The following is a 20,760-nucleotide window of genomic DNA, read 5'->3' on the forward strand; positions in this document are numbered from 1 at the left end:
TCAAAACATGTTAGAATGTTAGTTACATTCGGTCAGGTTGGTCCCTTGTGGCGGCGCGCTCAGTCGCAGCGGCTCTCTGATCAACCCTCCATCTGACCTCGACATCTCGTTGTACAATACCAGTATGATGACAATAAAGTTGCTTTCCTTTCCTTTCAGGACCATGTGGGGTTAAATGTTTTGCTCAAGGTCACATTGAGCAAGACTAGCAGAGCCGGGAATGGAGCCCTCAACCTTCAAGTTAAAACTGTTTCCCCCCTGTGGCTGGATCATACCCTCAGAGTTTTTCCTGTCGCAAGGTAAGGCAGTTTTAATACACAAAGGCAGATTCAGGGTGTGTACAGGAATCTTTCAAAATGTCACAAAGATGCAATTGTAAGTATTCAATACAAGTGAAGAGAAAAGACCCAGTGACATCATAGTACAGAAACAGCACTTTTGAAAGTCACCAATGACCTGAATTTGGCCTCAGACAGTGACCCTGTATTTATACTGGTACTGTTAGACCTGAGTGCTGCATTTAACACTGTTGACCATAACATTTTATTACAGTGGCTGGAGCATGTTATTGGGATCAAAGGATCTGCATTAAACTGCTTTAACCCTCTTCAGGGCACTCATTGAAATACTTGGAAATTAAAAATTTCAACCCAAAGTTTTATTGCAGGATATAAAAAGACTCCCCCCACCTTTTTTTTTGTTTTACTTTCATGTAGAAAATCAAGGTCCATGAAGGTACCATATATGGTTCCTTGCCCGTCTGTGGCAAAATTCCAAAAAGGGTATATATGAAAATTCAATTACATTACATTACATTATCTCAAAGCACTGTACATACCAAGGCAGACACCTTTATGATACTATAGAGAAACCCAATATTTCACACAATAAGTAAACACTAGGCATCACAAATAAAGTTATAGGAACATTTCAGAACAGTGTTTCCCAATCCTGGTCCTCAAAGACACCTGTCCTCCATGTTTTCCCTTGCTCCAACACACCTGATTGTTTTCATCAGCTTACCGTTAATAGTTTTTAAGATATCACTGTAGATGCAGGAGAAGACTGAGCCGCATGATCGTACTTTCTGCCTAATGGAACTTCACTGGAGTTTCAAGTGTTGCCGGCCTCCACTGATTTGGCAGATTTCACAATAACGTTCTGTGACATACAGTAGCTGGGTCTCTGCTGATTGGATGGGTGAAATCCACATGTTTCTAAGCGCGGATATCTCCAGAAGTTACCAAATATAGTTCTTTGCTCAATAAAGTGTTAAATCTTACTCCTCAGAGAGATCCCAGTTTGTTCATGTTATGATGAATTTTCTTTACCCACTGAAGTTAAACATGGAGTTCCATGGGGTTCTTGGACCATTTCTTTTCACCTTCCAATCCAATCCAACTTTATTTGTAATGCACTTTAAAATAACCACAGTGAAAGTGCTGTACAGAAGAATAAATAAAAGGCATAGAAGCTCACAAGAGGTGATAAGAGACATCTAAGACAACTAAAATAAACGAAGACATAAAAACGTGGATAAAAACCAAAATAAAAAACAGATAAAATAAAATAAATAAAACTACATTTATTCAATTAAATTAAATTAAATTAAATTAAATTAAATTAAATTAAATTAAATTAAATTAAATTAAATTAAATTAAATGGAAATAAAATCAACAACTTAAACAGTGTCAAAGGCCAATGAAAAAAGGTGAGTTTTAAGAAGAGACTTAAAAACAGACAGGGAAGAGGCCTGTCTGATGTGCAAAGGCAGATCATTCCACTGTTTAGGGGCCACAACAGCAAATGCAGAGTCCCCTTATACATGCTTCCTCTTGGTAATATTATTAAAAAACACAATCTAATTGTCCATTGTTATGCCGATGACACACAGTTGTACATTTGCATGAAGTCGTATGACAGCAATCAAGTTACAAAGCTGCAGGAAAGTCTCACAGACATTAAGACACATAACGTTTTACTTCTTAACACGGCAGCAGCACGAGTACTGACAGGAACCAGGAAAAGAGATCACATCACTCCAGTGCTGAGCTATTTACACTGGCTCCCTGTAATATTTAGAATAGAATTTCAAATCCTCCTCCTCATATATCAAGCACTTAGTGATCAGGATCTGTCATATCTCAAAGACATGATTATTCCTTAGCATTCAAATTGACCACTCCGGTCGGAAATTAGAAGAAAATGGAGGCCTGTTTGTGGTTCCCAGAGTCTCTAAGAGCTTTCAGCTACCAAGCTGCTCTTCTCTGGAACCAACTCCCTCTTTGGATCCAGGAAGCAGACATTTAAGTCCAACTTAAAACTTACCTCTTTCGTAAAGCTTTATAGTGAGTATAATAAGGCTGGATGAAATAAATCAGGTTGTTCAACTCCAGGAATGTCTCGGAGACATTAAGTCCTGGATGAACTCTTTTAAAAAAACTGAGGTCATTATACTCGGCCCTAAACACTTCAGAGAAAAACTTTCTGACCACATTGTTTGTCTGACCACTTTAGATGACGTCACCATGGCTTCCAGTTCCACTGTGAGGAACCTTGGAGTTATTTTTGACCAGGAAATGTCATTTGATTCACACATAAAACTCATTTCCAGAACAGCCACCTGTTGTTCCCCCTGCGGAACATTATGAAAATGAGAAACATTCTGTCCTTACAGGACGCTGAAAAACTAGTTCATGCTTTTGTTACATCTAGATTAGATAACTGTAACTCCTTATTATCAGGATGTTCCAACAAGTCTGTTGGAACCCTTCAGTTAATTCAAAATGCTGCAGCACGAGTTCTGACAGGAACTAGAAAGAGAGACCATATAACTCCAGTGTTAGCTTCTCGACACTAGCTCCCCGTACAGGTTAGAATTCAATTTAAAATCCTCCTCCTCACGTACAAAGCACTTAATGGTCAGGCCCCTTCATACCTGTAAGACCTAGGTTTACCACATCACACTAACAGATCCCTTAGGTCCCAAAATACAGGTTTACTAGTGGTTCCCAGAGTCTGTAAGAGCAAGGGGAGGCGGAGCCTTTCTCTGTTTTTAAAGTTAGACTTAAAACTTTCCTTCTTGATAAAGCTTATAGTTAGAGCTGGCTTAGGGAAATCCAGATCAAGTTTCAAGGCTATTATTATCGTACATATCATCACCATTATTATTATTATGCTATAATTAAAAGTCGATATCAGTAGAATCTTTTTTATCAACAATTTCTGCTGCTGCTTATATAAATGACATCATAGTCCTATAAATATGTCATCACTGATAACTTGTAACTTGATACAGTTGTTATATCTGCTCCTGGTCTCTCTCTTCTGTCTCTACCTCAACTCCCTCTCGTCCTTTCTCTCCCCCCTTTCTGTCCCCCAACTCTCCTCTGTCCCTCATTTTTTCCTTTCACCCCAACCGGTCGAGGCAGATGGCTGCACCACTCTGGTGGAGTCTGGTTCTGTCAGAGATTTCTTCCTGTAAAAAGGGAGTTTTTTATTTCCACTGATGCCTAGTGCTTGCTCATTGTGTGAACTGTTGGGTGTCTCTGCTCTCCATGATGTTGTCTGTGTACATAGCCTTGAGATAATATATGTTATGATTTGGTGCTATACAAATCAAATTGAAATGATTTGAATTGAATAGTTAGAGCTGGTTCAAGTGAACTTTGAACCATTCGCTTAGTTATGCTGCCATAGACCTGCTGGGGGAACAGCCGTTATGCAGCGCTCTCTCACCTCCTCTCTGTTTATTTCTCTGTTTATCTCTGTCTCTCTCTCTCACACTCTGTCTCTCTCCTTCTCCATCTGTCCTCTTCTCAGCACTTACACTACTACTTTTTCTCTCAGTCCAGGAGTCTGCAACCTTCAGAATGAAAAGAGCCATTTTTGTCCCCCCACCACACAAATGAAATGAATCGCCATGATCTCAATTGTTTTTTTTTTTTTCAAAGCTACTAGGAGCTGCCAATGCTTCTGCCTATCATGTGGATACGACATGGAGGCTCCACAGCCACACCGAGCATCAACAAAATAAACAATCAAACCAACAAAAACAGCTCAAAGACTCCATGGAAAGAAACAATTCAGACCACTGAAGCATTTGTGCATTAGAGCTAATTAGAGTAATGTGAAGTTTACAGTGTGGTGAGATAAGAGGTGCAATCAATGAACCGCATCATTTCCTAAATAATTTCTGCAAACAATCTACTAACCTAATGTTAATGCTGATGCACTCAAGGACCCTCAATAAAAGCCAGTGGCTCAGGCTGATTCCTCATTCCCACAACCTGCTCCTTTACTGTGCAGACCAGCTGTGAGTCTCCAGGTGTTTTGTGTCTTGAATTACCGACCGGAATTGACTGTCACTGTCAGGATGGCACTTTCAGAGTGGACCAGTGTTTTCCTGGGAGAAGCCAAAGGTGTCCTGCATGGAGACACTTGGAATCTGGAGTTTGATCCCTCTATTCGAGCCAACACTCCAGAGCCAGGATGGAAGGAATACATCAGTAACACCAGTGCAAGGTCAGTGAACTGGACTTAAATTATCTAGACGATACAGGCCGTCTATACAGTCTAATGTACAGCACATATGTGATTCTCTCTTAATATTTTGGACTAGAAAAGAATTAGATTATACAAGTGAATAAACATGTGTATGATGAAAAGAGAGAGAGATTAAATAATGTAGTACTCAGCAGTTGTGTGAGACATTAAGACATGAGGACAGGCCTGTTAAAGGAAACATACAGATATAATTTACACCAACACTACATGACATTACTTTTGCTGTGATTTAGAAAATAAGTGTCATCTTAAAGGTTTCAGTGCACCCGGTGTCAAAGGATGAAGGATGTAGAGAAGGCATCTGCAACAGAGAGTGAGCTGAGCTTTGTCAATCTTCAGCTTTAGGTTGTTCTTTATAACAGCATAAAACAAATGTTCACATTTGTTTAATTTGATTTAATTTGATGTGATGCTTCTTGACCTAAGCTTTTTCTGTCCATGTACACTGTACTCTGAGCTTGAACCAAAGACTCTTGAGTGGCTCCACTTGTCCACATCGTGGTGCGATCCAAGTGCAATCAATGCACCACATAATTCCATAATTTCTGCAGAGGTTAACCTAATGATCATGATCATTCACGGACACTTGCACATTTCATTACTTGGACAGGATTCACAACTAACTATGTAGACAGTAGGTCATGGCATAAGTGTTTTGTATCATTGTAGTATTGTTGTGAATATTGTTAATGCAAATTTTGTTGAAATACCAACACCAACTTGTTTTGTTTTGGTTGTTTCTTTTACTTGGGGAGTGGGAATAGTGGGCTGAGTAACCTGCTACCCACTTAAAATGCTTCAAGCTTTACTCATTTTGTTAGCCTTTAAAATTCCACAATTGGTTGACCTCCAGTAGGTGGGTAAGAAAGTGGTGGGTAGATGGTTTGGTTGGTTTGTTGGTAGATGAGGGCTGAAACCAGAGGACGCCTGTTTTCATTCCCTGTTATTTGCATCTGACCAGCAGGTGTGACATCGATGCTGCTGTGGGCACATGCCACTATCTCCAATTCACACATTGAGGACCAAAACATAAACTATGGTTTTAATGTGCTTTGAATGAAACCACCTGCAGGGAAAGTTACTCGCATTATTTGCCAGTAGCACTATGTATATCTTTGCTGGACTGAGGACTGGATTAAACACTGAGGTTTAGTGTTTAGTCTTTTACATTACATTACATGTCATTTAGCAGACGCTTTTTTCCAAAGCGTCTTACAATGGAGTCTTGCAAGAGTTAGTTTCTCAGATAAGTAGCAGCTGTCTTTTCTGTCTGCCATTTGTAACACAAACTATTATTTCCTCTCCAGGCATAAGAAACCAAAGACAGATAAACACTTGATGTTTAATGTCATGGCATCCAAGGTAAAATATCTTTTCTTGCTGCATATTCTGAATTTGACATATTACCTCAGCATTGGCTGTTACATACTGTAAGTGATCATGTTTTCCTGTCTAATTTATCAATCAATAACAGTTTCTAATCTGTGTTCACTATAGCGACTGATTTTAATCTCCATGATGTGGTTTCTAATGCAAGGTAAGTGTTATTTATATAAAGCTCTTATACAAGTATTTGTATACTGTGTCCAACATCTCTCACCAGCAAAGCAGCATCACACAAACCAGGAAATCACATAAGTCAAATCATGTAACCATAGCAACTTTTGAATTTTGCCAGCAGCTCCATGCAGTGCCTTCACAGTGAATTGCTCTGAGCCAAACCAACCTGCCCTTTTGAAGGCTCTGACTCCACTGTTTAACCTGAGCTCCATACGACCTGTCATGAACACATCAACAAGTACCAACGTCAACATTAGCTTCATCATTTATGGAATATTAGGAGTGGTAAGTTTACATCTTATAAAAAAACAACAACCAAGAAATCTCTATGAGGAGTTTAGGTGTAGGTGTATAATTAAGGATTATATTTTTATTAATGAGTAAAAATCCTTTGGGCTGCTGTCTACAAACACATTCTTATAAGGATCCATGTGTTGAAATTGTTACTCTTGTCTTCCAGGATGAAAAGTCTCAACTCTTGATGACATACCTTTGGCTCTATCATGTAAGTCCTGCATTCACCCATTTCCAGGCAGTGATGATGTAGCAGTAGAGTTGTGTGATCAAGTGTAGCGTCTGCTCTGTGCGCTGACAACAGGTTTGTTGTTTTAGAAGTGGATTAACGAGTTTATCAGCTGGGATCCAATCCAGTGCGGCTCAGACAATATTACTCTCCTCAAAAAAAATTTGTGGGTGCCAGATATTGTGATCGAGCAATTGTAAGTCTGTTTATTTATTTTCATTTTAAACATATAGCTTTATTTTCATATTTAAACTCAGCAGAGAAAGTTAAGACTCCTAAACTTCTGCTCAAGGTGCCACATTTTCTCTGCTTTTTTTACCCATCTTGCAGCATGGATGATAACGAGGCCCCTCATGTTCCATATGTGTACTTATATAGCAATGGTTTGGTGTGGGAGTCTCGACCGGCCAGAGTTGTGAGCTCCTGTAACCTTGATATTTATACCTTCCCATTCGACATACAGAATTGCACTTTGACTTTCAACTCCTACCTCCACGAGAGTAAGAAAACTCAACTTTGATTTTTTTCAGTTTTCTTGGCAAGTTTGGACAAAAGCTTCCACCAGTTTTAATAAATCTAAAGTAACTGCTGAGTAAGATTTGTATGGACAAGAAGCTATGAATGAATGATGAACTGATATTATTTTCTATTTCAGGGTAGAAATTACATCTATTGCATTGTTGTGCATTTTGTTACTTTTTATCACCACAATGATGTTTGATATCAACACAGAGAAAAGTATGATGCAAAGTGGAAATGTCAGTTTGAGTCAGTTATTGAAAATGCATGTGGGACAGGTTTTTTTTTGTTGATTACAGTGATGATCTTAGGGGTTGATACCTTCGTGTGTTTGTCTGTCCTCAGAGGAAGACCTAGATGTTTCCCTGGAAACATCTGTAGAGCACATAATGGAACGCTCCAGACATTTTATGACCACAGTGGGAGAATGGGAGCTGCTGGATATCGACGCCTACAAACAAAGGGACAATGATTACAATGAAGTTAGATGTCATGTACGTTGATGGTGCTGTCTGTAAAATGCTCTAAATACACAAAAATGGCATTTTACACTCAGATTGTAAGAGTGCACATTTGGGTTAAAAACTATGTTATGAATTTGACTTACTGGAGTGCATAATTCTAAGATATTCAAACATTGTTATACAGCAACAGTAAATATGTGTGTCAAAATACAGTTTATCATTCGATTCCCTTCACAGATTCAAAAAACCTGAGCAGGAAATTGACAATAAAACACATTTAGGGAAAACTTAGTTATAGTTTAAGATTAGTTAAATTCTGCTTGAGTTGTGTGATTTGATGCTTTAGCCCGCAGCTGAATGTTGACAGCATGCTCATTGTCTTTTGAGTTAATAAGAGCCTTATGGTACAATAAATACTCTGCCAGCCAGTGTCCAATCGTGAATTTAAATATTATTTTATAAAGTAAATAATGATTAATACAGTGTACTGGTTGAGCAACTATACATTTTCCATTTTCAATTTACATTTTCTGTACAAATGGTTCCTGACAAACCTTTTTCCTTCATCTTGCTTCTGTAGATCAGACTGAGGCGCCGAGCGACGCTGTACGTTGTGAACCTGCTGATTCCCAGCATCTTCCTCATCACCATTGACCTCTTCAGTTTCCTGCTGCCTCCACAAAGTGTGGACAGATCCTCCTTCAAGATGACCCTCATCCTGGGCTACACCGTCTTCCTGCTCATCATGAACGACCTGCTGCCCACAACTGGACACGCTGTACCACTCCTAAGTTAGTGGTTTTCAGAGAAAGCACATGTTTGAGAGTGTTTGGTCCTTTTAAATATAATTATGAGCATATAACTATGTATACATGAAACTAATATTAATATAACTGTGTGAAATGTGTTGACTTATATTATTTAAAAACCAATACTTTTCAGTTTTCACCTCACTGAAGAATTCCTGGACGTCCAGTAATCAGCTAATAACAGATAAAGACAGTTGGAGCAAAGCCAGTCTGGGATTGGCACAGCAGCTCCATGTGGAGGATAAATTGATGTAAACCTTTATTGTTGAGGGGTCCATGTCCCACCTGTCTCGTTGTTTGTTTCTTTGCTTTACATCAGATGTGTTCTTCTCTCTCTGCCTGGCTCTGATGGTTGGCAGTCTATTGGAGACAATCGTCATCACCAACCTGCTGTGCGGCTCTGTCAAAGTCTCTCCAGTTCCTCACTGGATCCAAGTGCTCGTTCTTCAGATTTTAGGTTTTCTTGTTTTCCTGCCACGCAAAGCTAAAAATTCAGGTATTTATCTTATTAGTGGTTAAACACAGTATAAAATATAAGTATAAATCAGAGATTTCCAAGTTTTAATTCACAAGAAATAGTTTAAGCATGATAGTTGATCATAAACTTTGAGGAAAGGGAGGAGGCAATACTGAAAACTGTCTGGATTTCTTTTTTATTTTTTTATATATAGACATGGAGCAAAATGTTGCAGTGATAAAGCTTGATGCTGTTGAGGGACCTCCACAGGAGAAGGGGCCAGTGGTGGAGGACAGGGTCGTGCAGGAGCTGAGAAGCCTGGCTACTGACGTCCAGGCTCTCCGCCTCCAGGTGGAGCAGCAGCAGCTTGATGGAAGCCAAAGCTCGGAGGATTGGATCCAGGTGGGTTTCATCATAGACCGCCTGCTGTTCGGCATCTACATCCTCTTCATATCAGTCAGCTTCATTACCATCATCATTATCTGGCATAACTCATACAGTCAGTAAACAACTGCTTTGTGTTTTAAAATGGTTCCATTCATGTGAATAGTGACCTGATAGTGACTCAAATGTTTCAGTTATGAACAATGTCATTTTGTTTTCTTGGAGAAACATTGCTTTAGCACTTATGGTTTATTCTACACTTCTACAATGTACTAATGTTTAGCGCAACAATCGCTCATTATATTATATCTAGTCATTTTTTAAATTATTAGATTTGATGTGGAATTGTATTCAAAATAAAAGTACTTGAACAAAATTCTGTCTGTTTTTGATTGACATTTATTTCAAGCATAAGAATAATGCCCTTCAAGAATTATGAAATGGTGATCAAAGATTCAACTCCTCAAAAACAAACATAAATACTGATAATGCGTTCCACTCAAATGGGAACAGTACACATTACGGTACATAATCAATGTCACAAGGTACGTGGATAGGGACTGAGGTTGAACACAGATTTTAAGCGATGTGGTCTTGCTCACTGTCTTCATATTTGATCCTTAATGTTTTGGTTGTGTTCAAATTCACCGCTGCATCAAGAGTCTGTGAAATTACATAAGTAAGGGGCAGGTAACAACATATGTCTTCATGTACTTGAGGATAAGTTTCATCTAAAATCCCCACAATACATATACACATGTATAATTAGCTGATTCTGCACTTCAAAATGATTTTCAATGCCTATTTATCTTGAAAAATTGACAAGTTTCACCCAATTTATCTGTAACTCAGTATTTGTGAAGAAAACTTTACACGACAGCTCTTACCACCAGGAGACCGCACACACACACGCACACACACACACACACACACACACACAAACAGCCACTTGTGTCCCAATGTTAATGTTTTTAGTGCTGCCTGCTGAAAGTCAAGCCTTCTGAGCTTCTGTTCATCTTCATCTTTCTTCCCATGCACGGTGAGTAAAGCTCCATTATTGATTTTCATAGGATAGTCAGATATGCTGCAGTTAGGATTCAAGTCACTTTAATTTAATTTTTTATTCATTTTTGATCAATGTAGTTCTCCCTGTCTCTTCTCTTCATCAACTTAACCAAAAATAAGCACATGGACCAACAACAGCAGTGTACAACTGATTCTAACTCCCAGGGGTTGATTTGTTGAAAAATAAAGCGAGTGAGTGTTTACAACTTCTAAAAAAGAAATTGTTGTATAACAAACATGAGTGTCCATATTCCCCGGTTTTTTTTTCTACATCCGTTAATTTATATTCTTCTATTCACAAGACTTTAAAAGAATATACTTTTCTTTATTTTTTTAACTTTATTTAGTTGTTAATTTGAGTTGGGAAATGTTCTGGGATCTAGTGTTTGCTATTCATAATTATTATAGATTTGATTATAATCTGATTTGATTAATTTTCTTTGTAAATATGGAAGTAAAAGTGAGGGAGGTAAATTCATTTAATGCACTTGATGATTCATTCTTAAAAATAAATCGGTTTATCTAAAATAGATTCGAAAGACACTCGTCTAGATCATTTAATAAATAGCACTGTATTATTAACTGGTGTGAGTTCATTTTCACCTTTTAGATCTATGACTTAACTTTAGAAAGTCATAGATTTTGGTGTGATTTTGCATTCATTTGATTAACTAACTTCATTTTGTTCATTTCTAGGTTATCAACCTATACGTACTGTATTCAATGATGTCAATAAAGGGATGAAAGTTGTATGGAATTGTTCGGTGTCCTCTGTTTCCCTCTATGCCTAAAAAAAAAAAACAAAAAAAAACAACAACATAGTTTTTGTACTTTTAATTTAAATTGGGTCAGATTAGGTTAGTGGTTGTGGTTCTGCTTAAATCCAGAGAGAATTAGTGTTAGTGTTTATTGCAGTCTCCCATTAAGTTGCACAAACATGTATACATGTATGTTCAGTGCCAGCAGGAGCTCTCTTTGCACATGGTCACGTCGTTGGTCGTTTTTTCCCTCAGAAACATCGAGCATGAGTCCAACTGTCGGCATCATCTCAGGTTTACTCCTAATGTCAGGTAACAATTCACCTTTTTATTACTGTGAGTAATTTGTGTGTTTTAGGCTGGGGTGTAGGTTTTGATCATGTCCTGGATGTAGGCTGGACCGGATCCGTTTGTAGCATGGAACACAAGCAATATAGTCTTGAAGCAGATGTGAGCAGCGGAGGGAGCAGTGTAGTATGAGAGAACTTTGGTAAGCTGAAGACCAGTTGAGCTGCTGCATTCTGGATGAGCTGCAGAGGTCGTATGGCACATGCAGGGAGACCAGCCAGGAGAGCGTTGCAGTAGAGATGACAAGAGCCTGGACCAGAACCTGTGCCGCTTTCTGGGTTAGAAGAGGCCGTATCCTTCTGATGTTGTGCAACATGTATCTGCAAGATCAAGCTCACACCCAGGTTGCGGTATGAGAGGGAGCTGGGGGTGATCGTCAGGTCTGTGGTGGGAGAGCCCTTTCCTGGAAGGAAAAGAAACTCTGTCTTGTCGAGATAGAGTTTCAAGTGATTGTCACACATTCATTGAGAGATGTCAGTCAGACAAGCAGAGTTCCGTTCTGCTATGTGTGTTTTGGACCGGGGAAAAGAGAGAATGAGTTGGGTGTCATCAGCGTAGCTGTGATAGGAGAAACCATGAGAATGAATGACAGAACCAAGAGAGTTGGTGTACAGAGAGAAGAGGAGAGGGCCCAGGACAGAACCCTGAGGATCCCAGTAGTTAGAGGACAAGGTTCCAACACAGATCCTCTCCAGGTTACTCTGTATGTTCGGTTTTGAAGATAGGATGAGAGTAGGACAGGTGCAGAGCCTGAGACACCTAGTTCCTGAAGGGAGGAAGTAAGGATCTGGTGGTTAACTGTGTCAAATGCTGCAGAAAGGTCCTAGAGGAAAACACCTCAGGGAAGCCCTACCTGAACACCCCTACTGTAAGGAACCATGGACTTGTAATTGACCCGACTTGTCATTTGACTCTCACATACAACAAGTCTGTAACTCAGCCTTCTTCCTCCCGCGCAATATAACAAAAATCAGAAACATCCTGACATTCAAGGTTGCGGAAAAGCTTGTTCCTGCCTTTATTTCGTCTAGACTAGATTACTTTAACTCATTATCAGGATGCTCTACAAAGTCTCTGAGGAGTCTTTGATTGGTTCAGAATGCAGCAAAAGGGGTACTGATGGGAACCAGGAAACTAGATCATATCGCTCCCTGTAAAATTTTAAATAGAATTTAAAATCCTCCTCCTCACATATCGTGATCAGGATCTGCCATATCTCAAAGACATGATTATTCCTTATTATCCAAATTGACCACTCAGAAATTGGAAGGAAATGGAGGCCTGTTTGTGGTTCCCAGAGTCTCTAAGAGCTTTCAGTTACCAAGCTGCTCTTCTCTGGATCCAACTCCCTCTTTGGGTCCAGGAAACAGACACTAAAGTCAAACTTAAAGCTTTCCTCTTTAATAAAGCTTTATAGTTAGACCTGGTTCAAGTGAACTCTGAACCATTCACTTAGTTATGCTGCCATGGATCTAGAATGCTGGGGGAACAGCCATTATGCAGCTCGCTCTCTCTCTCTCTCTATCACCTCCTCTCTGTTTTCTCTCACTCCCCCTAGAGTACGGGTCTACAACCTTTATGATGAAAGGAGCCATTTTTGTCCCCCCTTCTCACAAATAAAATCAATTGCCTCGATCTCGATTTTTTTTTTGCCTCATGTGGATACGATATGGAGGCTCCACAGCCACACCTAGCATCAACAAAAAAACAAACAAAAACAAACAGCTCAAAGACCACATGGAAAGAAACAATTCAGACCACTGAAGGATTTGTGCATTAGAGCTAATTAGAGTAATGTGAAGTTTACAATGTGGTGAGATAAGAGGTGCAATCAATGAACCGCATAATTTCCTAAATAATTTCTGCAAACAATCTACTAACCTAATGTTAGTGCTGATGCACTCAAGGACCCTCAATAAAAGCCAGTGGCTCAGGCTGATTCCTCATTCCCACAACCTGCTCCTTTACTGTGCAGACCAGCTGTGAGTCTCCAGGTGTTTTGTGTCTTGAATTACCGACCGGAATTGACTGTCACTGTCAGGATGGCACTTTCAGAGTGGACCAGTGTTTTCCTGGGAGAAGCCAACGGCGTCCTGGATGGAGACACTTGGAATTTGGAGTTTGATCCCTCTATTCGAGCCAACACTCCAGAGCCAGGATGGAAGGAATACGTCAGTAACACTAGTGCAAGGTCAGTGAACTGGACTTAAATTATCTAGACGATACAGACCGTCTATACAGTCTAATGTACAGCACATATGTAATTCTCTCTTAAAGCATAGACTAGAAAAGAATTAGATTATACAAGTGAATATAAATGTGTATGATGAAAAGAGACAGAGATTAAATAATGTAGTACACAATATTGAGACATGCCAGGCCTGTTAAAGAAACATACAGATATAATTTACACCAACACTACATGACATTACTTTTGCTGTGATTTAGAAAATAAGTGTCACTTGTCATCTTAAAGGTTTCAGTGCACCCAGTGTCAAAGGATGAAGGATGTAGAGAAGGCATCTGCAACAGAGAGTGAGCTGAGCTTTGTCAATCTTCAGCTTTAGGCTGTTCTTTGTAACAGCATAAAACAAATGTTCACATTTGTCCCAAATTTAATTTGGTGTGATGCTTCTTGAGCTAAGCTTTTTCTGTCCATGTACACTGTACTCTAAGCTTGAACCAAAGACTCTTGAGTGGCTCCACTTGTCCACATCGTGGTGCGATCCAAGGTGCAATCAGTTAACCGCATAATTTCATAATTTCTGCAGAGGTTAACCTAATGATCATGATCATTCAAGGACACTTGCACATTTCATTACTTCCACAAACACACAGGCAGATGCTTTTGACCGGATTCACAACTAACTATGTAAACAGTAGATCATGGCATAAGTGTTTTGTATCATTGTAGTATTGTTGTGAATATTGTTCATGACCAACTTGTTTTATTTTGGTTGTTTCTTTTACTTGGGGAGTGGGGATAGTGGGCTGAGTAACCTGCTACCCACTTAAAATGCATTAAACTTTCCTGATTGTATAAGCCTTTGAAATTACCCAATTGGTTGACCTCCAGTAGATGGATAAGAATGTGGTGGGTAGATGGGTTGGTTGGTTGGTTGGTAGATGAGGGCTGAAACCAGAGGACGCCTGTTTTCATTCCCTGTTATTTGCATCTGACCAGCAGGTGTGACACCGATGCTGCTGTGGGCACATGCCACTATCTCCAATTCACACATTGAGGACCAAAACATAAACTATGGTTTTAATGTGCTTTGAATGAAACCACCTGCAGGGAAAGTTACCCACATTATTTGCCAGTAGCACTATGTATATCTTTGCTGGACTGAGGACTGGATTAAACACTGAGGTTTAGTGTTTAGTCTTTTACATTACATTACATGTCATTTAGCAGATGCTTTTTTCCAAAGCGTCTTACAATGGAGTCTTGCAAGAGTTAGTTTCTCAGGTAAGTAGCAGCTGTCTTTTCTGTCTGCCATTTGTAACACAAACTATTATTTCCTCTCCAGGCATAAGAAACCAAACACAGATAAACACTTGATGTTTAATGTCATGGCATCCAAGGTAAAATATCTTTTCTTGCTGCATATTCTGAATTTGACATATTACCTCAGCATTGGCTGTTACATACTGTAAGTGATCATGTTTTCCTGTCTAATTTATCAATCAATAACAGTTTCTAATCTGTGTTCACTATAGCGACTGATTTTAATCTCCATGGTGTGGTTTCTAATGCAAGGTAAGTGTTATTTATATAAAGCTCATATACAAGTATTTGTATACTGTGTCCAACATCTCTCACCAGCAAGGCAGCATCACACAAACCAGGAAATCACATAAGTCAAATCATGTAACCCTAGCAACTTTTGAATTTTGCCAGCAGCTCCATGCAGTGCCTTCACAGTGAATTGCTCTGAGCCAAACCAACCTGCCCTTTTGAAGGCTCTGACTCCACTGTTTAACCTGAGCTCCATACGACCTGTCATGGACACATCAACAACTACCAACGTCGACATTTTCTTCGCCATTTATGGAATATTAGGAGTGGTAAGTTTACATCTTATAAAAAAACAACAACCAAGAAATCTCTTTGAGGAGTTTAGGTGATGGTGTATAATTAAGGATTATATTTTTACTAATGAGTAAAAATCCTTTGGGCTGCTGTCTACAAACACATCCTTATAAGGATCCATGTGTTGAAATTGTTACTCTTGTCTTCCAGGATGAAAAGTCTCAACTCTTGATGACGTACCTTTGCCTCAATTATGTAAGTTCTGCATTCACCCATTTCCAGGCAGTGATGATGTACCAGTAGAGTTGTGTGATCAAGTGTAGCGTCTGCTCTGTGCGCTGACAACAGGTTTGTTGTTTTAGAGGTGGATTAACGAGTTTATCACCTGGGATCCGACCCAGTGCGGCTCACACAGGATTTCTCTCCCCAGAAACAAATTGTGGATGCCAGATATTGTGATCAATGAATTGTGAGTCCATTTATTTATTTATTTTCATGGAGTAATCTACAGAAATGGCTCAGCACTTTTTTTGGCACTATTTGGTCCTTTAGTGAGAACTGACACAATATATACAGTAATATTAATCAATGAGTCAATATTTGGATGTACACATGTAGTTGTAGTGTTTTCAAATATAAACTCGGCAGAGAAAGTTAAGACTCCTAAACTTCTGCTCAAGGTGCCACATTTTCTCTGCTTTGTTTCCCCATCTTGCAGCATGGATGAAAACACGGCCCCTCATGTTCCATATGTGCATATATATCACAATGGTTTGGTGTGGGACGCTCTACCGGCCAAAGTTGTGAGCTCCTGTAACCTTGATATTTATACCTTCCCATTCGACATACAGAATTGCACTTTCACTTTCAACTCCTACCTCCATGACAGTAAGAAAACGCAACTTTCTTTTTTTTCAGTTTTCTTTTGGACAAGTTTGGACAAAAGCTTCAACCAGTTTTAATAAATCTAAAACTGCTGTGTCAGATTTGTATGGACAAGAAGCTATGAATGAATGATGAACTGTTCTGCAATTTTCAATTTCAGGGTTAAACAACCACTTGCATGCAATGCATTGTTGTGCATTTTGTAGTAGTGTTTGATATCAACATGTATGTTGTGACAAGGTGTAATGAGCAAATGTCAGTTTGAGTCAGTTATTGAAAATGCATGTGGGACAGTTTTTCTTTTTTTATGCCTTTCTTTTCATTACAGTGATGATCTTAGAGGTCGATACCTTCCTGTGTTTGTCTCTCCTCAGGTGACGAATTGAAGCTTACCCTGATGAGAACTGTACAGTACATGACAGAAATGTCTAAAAATGTCATGACCACGATGGGAGAATGGGAGCTATTGAATATCACTGGCAACAAATACAATGATGAGAATGAGTACAACAATGTTCTTCAATTTCATGTACGTTGATGGTGCTGTCTGTAAAATGGTCTAAATACACAAAAATGGCATTTTACACTCAGATTGTAAAACTACACATTTAGGTTAAAACTTATGTTATGAATTTGACTTACTGGAGTGCATAATTCTAAGATATTCAAACATTGTAATACAGCAACAGTAAATATGTGTGTCAAAATACAGTTTATCACAGAAGGTTAGAAAAGTCCACAATCTTTTGATTCGATTCCCTTCACAGATTCAAAAAACCTGAGCAGGAAATTGACAATAAAACGCATTTAGGGAAAACTTAGTTATAGTTTAAGATTAGTTAAATTCTTCTTGACTTGTAGCTGTGTGATTTGATGCTTTAGCCCACAGCTGAATGTTGACAGCATGCTCATTGTCTTTTGAGTTAATAAGAGCCTTATGGTACAATAAATATTCTGCCAGCTAGTGTCCAATCGTGAATTTAAATATTATTTTATAAAGTAAATAATGATTAATACAGTGTACTGGTTGAGCAACAAAACATTTTCAATTTTCAATTTACATTTTCTGTGCAAATGGTTCCTGACAAACCTTTTTCCTTCTTCGGGCTTCTGTAGATCAGCTTGAGGCGCCGAGCCAAAATGTATGTGGTGAACCTGCTGATTCCCAGCATCTTCCTCATCACCATTGACCTCTTCAGTTTCCTGCTGCCTCCACAAAGTGTGGACAGATCCTCCTTCAAGATGACCCTCATCCTGGGCTACACCGTCTTCCTGCTCATCATGAACGACCTGTTGCCCACAACTGGACACGCTGTACCTCTCCTAAGTTAGTGGTTTTCAGAGAAAGCACATGTTTGAGAGTGTTTGGTCCTTTTAAATATAATTATGAGCATATAACTATGTATACATGAAACTAATATTAATATAACTGTGTGTAATGTGTTGACTTATATTATTTAAAAACCAATACTTTTCAGTTTTCACCTCACTGAATGATTCCTGGACGTCCAGAAATCAGCTAATAACAGATAAAGACAGTTGGAGCAAAGCCAGTCTGGGATTGGCACAGCAGCTCCATGTGGAGGATGAATTGATGTAAACCTTTATTGGTGAGGGGTCCATGTCCCACCTGTCTTGTTGTTTGTTTCTTTGCTTTACATCAGATGTGTTCTTCTCTCTCTGCCTGGCTCTGATGGTTGCCAGTCTACTGGAGACAATCCTCATCACTAACCTGCTGTGCGGCTCTGTCAAAGACTCTCCAGTTCCTCACTGGATCCAAGTGCTCGTTCTTCAGATTTTAGGTTTTCTTGTTTTCCTGCCACGCAAAGCTAAAAATTCAGGTATTTATCTTATTAGTGGTTAAACACAGTATAAAATATAAGTATAAATCAGAGATTTGCAAGTTTTAATTCACAAGAAATAGTTTAAGCATGATAGTTGATCATAAACTTTGAGGAAAGGTACTTAAAACTGTCTGGATTTCTTTTTTCTTTTTTTATACATAGACATGGAGCAAAGTGTTGCAGTGGTAAAGCTTGATGCTGTTGAGGGACCTCCACAGGAGAAGGGGCCAGTGGTGGAGGACAGGGTCGTGCAGGAGCTGAGAAGCCTGGCTACGGACGTCCAGGCTCTCCGCCTCCAGGTGGAGCAGCAGCGGCTTGATGGAAGCCAAAGCTCGGAGGATTGGATCCAGGTGGGTTTCATCATAGACCGCCTGCTGTTCGGCATCTACATCCTCTTCATATCAGTCAGCTTCATTACCATCATCATTATCTGGAATAACTCATACAGTCAGTAAACAACTGCTTTGTGTTTTAAAAAGGTTCCATTCATGTGAATAGTGACCTGATAGTGACTCAAATGTTTCAGTTATGACCAATGTCATTTTGCTTTCTTGAAGAAACATTGCTGTAGCACATATGGTTTATTCTACACTTCTACAATGTACTAATGTTTAGCGCAACAATCGCTCATTATATTATATCTAGTCGTTATTAAATTATTAGATGTGATGTGGAATTGTATTCAAAATAAAAGTACTTGAACAAAATTCTGTCAGTTTTTGATTGACATTTATTTCAAGCATAACAATAATGCCCTTCAGAAATGATCAAATAATGATCAATCAAAGAATCAACTCTCAAAACCCCCCCATCAATTCTGATAATGTGTTCCACTGAAATGGGAACAGTACAAATTACGGTACATAATCAATGTCACAAGGTACGTGGACAGGGACTGAGGTTGAACACAGATTTTAAGCGATGTGGTCTTGCTCCCTGTCTTCATAATTGATCCTTAACAAACATGAGTGTCCATATTCCACAGTTGTGTTTTTCCACAGTCGTTAATTTATATTCTTCTATTCACAAGACTTTAAAAGAATTTTCCTTTTTTTATTTTTTATCTGGAGCAATAAAACCAGTTGTGGTTGTTAAGTCATTAGTTGACAGACTTTTTTTTTTGGGTACATTTTGACTAGTTTATGTAGCACAGAAGGGCAGTATCAGGGGGTAGGTGTGGCAACTCAGCTCATCAGGGGAGTCCGATCACCTGAGGAAGTTGTGATTAGGAGGATCTCTTGGGCAGGTGAGGCCCTTTTGTCTGCCACAAAGTCAAGCTGGGGAGGTGCATGTGCGTGTGTCAATGCTTGGGTGGCAGCTGAGACGACATTGGTATGATTGTTCATGTAATTAGGCTTTTCATGTGAATTGTGTCTGTGAACTTAGGGGATAATTAACTATTTACATGATGGTTTAGATTGGATTGGCAATGTGATGAGTTTGTGTAGAGTTGTTAATTATGAGTTGGGAAATGTTCTGGGATCTAGTGTTTGCTATTCATAATTATTATAGATTTGATTATAATCTGATTTGATTAATTTTCTTTATAAATATGGAAGTAGAAGTGAGGGAGGTAAATTCATTTAATGCACTAAATACACTAAAGATTAAAAGGATGATTCCTTCTTAAAAAATAAATTGGTTTATCTAAAATAGATTCGAAAGACACTCGTCTAGATCATTTAATAAATAGCACTGTATTATTAAATGGTGTAAGTTCATTTTCACCTTTTAGATCTATGACTTAACTTTAGAAAGTCATAGATTTTGGTGTGATTTTGCATTCATTTGATTAACTAACTTCATTTTGTTCCTTTCTAGGTTATCAACTTATACGTACTGTATTCAATGATGTCAATAAAGGGATGGAAATTGTATGGAGTTGTTCGGTGTCCTCTGTTTCCCTCTATGCCTAAAAAAACAAAACAAAACATAGTTTTCGTACTTTTAATTTAAATTGGGTCAGATTAGGTTAGTGGTTCTGCTTAAATCCCGAGAGAATTAGTGTAAGTGTTAATTGCAGTCTCCCATTAAGTTGCACAAACATGTATACATGTATGTTCAGTGCCAGCAGGAGCTCTCTTTGCACATGGTCACGTCGTTGGTTGTGGAGGTCGTTTGTTCCCTCAGAAACATCGAGCATGAGTCCAACTGTCGGCATCATCTCAGGTTTACTCCTAATGTCAGGTAACAATTCCCCCTTTTATTACTCTGAGTAATTTGTGTTTTATTTTCCATTCTGACGCATATACAGCTCTGTGAATAATTAGCAACAATCTAACAACACAATTACTGTCACTTTTGTGATGAGGGGAGAAAAAAAGCTTGAAAGTCTTCATCAGTCATGTGTTTCATTATTAATCTGTCAGCTATTATATATACATACAATATGCTGGGGGACACTTTCAAGGATTTTATTCCAGTGTTGATAAACTTTAAAAGAGCAGTGACGAAATTAAACAGTTTAGAGGATTCAAAGTGGTAAAAGAAGTAAATACATACATTCAATAAATAAAAATAACATTTAGTTCAAACTATTCCATT

The 20,760-nt window shown here is 38.7% G+C and overlaps 2 protein-coding genes across 4 annotated transcripts; both read left to right on the plus strand.

Annotated features, from left to right (window-relative positions):
* Window positions 1-4,240: 4,240 nt before the first annotated feature.
* LOC131465474 (5-hydroxytryptamine receptor 3C-like) lies at window positions 4,241-9,616 on the plus strand. 2 transcript variants are annotated; one of them, XM_058638184.1, is made up of 11 exons: window positions 4,241-4,525; window positions 5,875-5,929; window positions 6,065-6,104; window positions 6,246-6,412; window positions 6,588-6,632; window positions 6,740-6,846; window positions 6,981-7,150; window positions 7,515-7,663; window positions 8,214-8,424; window positions 8,762-8,938; window positions 9,114-9,616. In XM_058638184.1, the coding sequence occupies exons 1-11, from the start codon at window positions 4,377-4,379 to the stop codon at window positions 9,404-9,406; spliced, it is 1,563 nt and encodes a 520-aa protein (XP_058494167.1). In that variant the 5' UTR covers window positions 4,241-4,376; the 3' UTR covers window positions 9,407-9,616. The 2 variants fall into 2 exon arrangements, with proteins under 2 accessions (XP_058494167.1, XP_058494168.1); XM_058638185.1 differs by having other exon boundaries at window positions 6,249-6,412.
* A 3,803-nt stretch (window positions 9,617-13,419) lies between these two features.
* Window positions 13,420-18,858, plus strand: LOC131465941 (5-hydroxytryptamine receptor 3C-like). 2 transcript variants are annotated; one of them, XM_058638929.1, is made up of 11 exons: window positions 13,420-13,645; window positions 14,985-15,039; window positions 15,175-15,214; window positions 15,356-15,522; window positions 15,698-15,742; window positions 15,850-15,956; window positions 16,206-16,375; window positions 16,747-16,901; window positions 17,489-17,699; window positions 18,037-18,213; window positions 18,379-18,858. In XM_058638929.1, exons 1-11 carry the CDS (start codon window positions 13,497-13,499, stop codon window positions 18,669-18,671), a joined length of 1,569 nt encoding a protein of 522 aa, XP_058494912.1. In that variant the 5' UTR covers window positions 13,420-13,496; the 3' UTR covers window positions 18,672-18,858. The 2 variants fall into 2 exon arrangements, with proteins under 2 accessions (XP_058494912.1, XP_058494913.1); XM_058638930.1 differs by having other exon boundaries at window positions 15,359-15,522.
* Window positions 18,859-20,760: the final 1,902 nt, after the last annotated feature.

This window comes from Solea solea, chromosome 9 (genome assembly GCF_958295425.1).
Source record: "Solea solea chromosome 9, fSolSol10.1, whole genome shotgun sequence".
Taxonomy (NCBI): Eukaryota; Metazoa; Chordata; class Actinopteri; order Pleuronectiformes; family Soleidae; genus Solea; species Solea solea.

Excerpts from the sequence above, each read along its gene's own strand:
- LOC131465941 (XM_058638929.1), top strand. The coding sequence starts at position 13,497 with ATGGCACTTTCAGAGTGGACCAGTGTTTTCCTGGGAGAAGCCAACGGC. Across the intron at positions 15,523-15,697 it reads TTTATGGAATATTAGGAGTG|GATGAAAAGTCTCAACTCTT; the intron begins GTAAGTTTACAT and ends CTTGTCTTCCAG. Across the intron at positions 17,700-18,036 it reads ACACGCTGTACCTCTCCTAA|ATGTGTTCTTCTCTCTCTGC; the intron begins GTTAGTGGTTTT and ends GCTTTACATCAG.
- LOC131465474 (XM_058638184.1), top strand. The coding sequence starts at position 4,377 with ATGGCACTTTCAGAGTGGACCAGTGTTTTCCTGGGAGAAGCCAAAGGT. Across the intron at positions 8,425-8,761 it reads ACACGCTGTACCACTCCTAA|ATGTGTTCTTCTCTCTCTGC; the intron begins GTTAGTGGTTTT and ends GCTTTACATCAG. Across the intron at positions 8,939-9,113 it reads ACGCAAAGCTAAAAATTCAG|ACATGGAGCAAAATGTTGCA; the intron begins GTATTTATCTTA and ends TTTTATATATAG.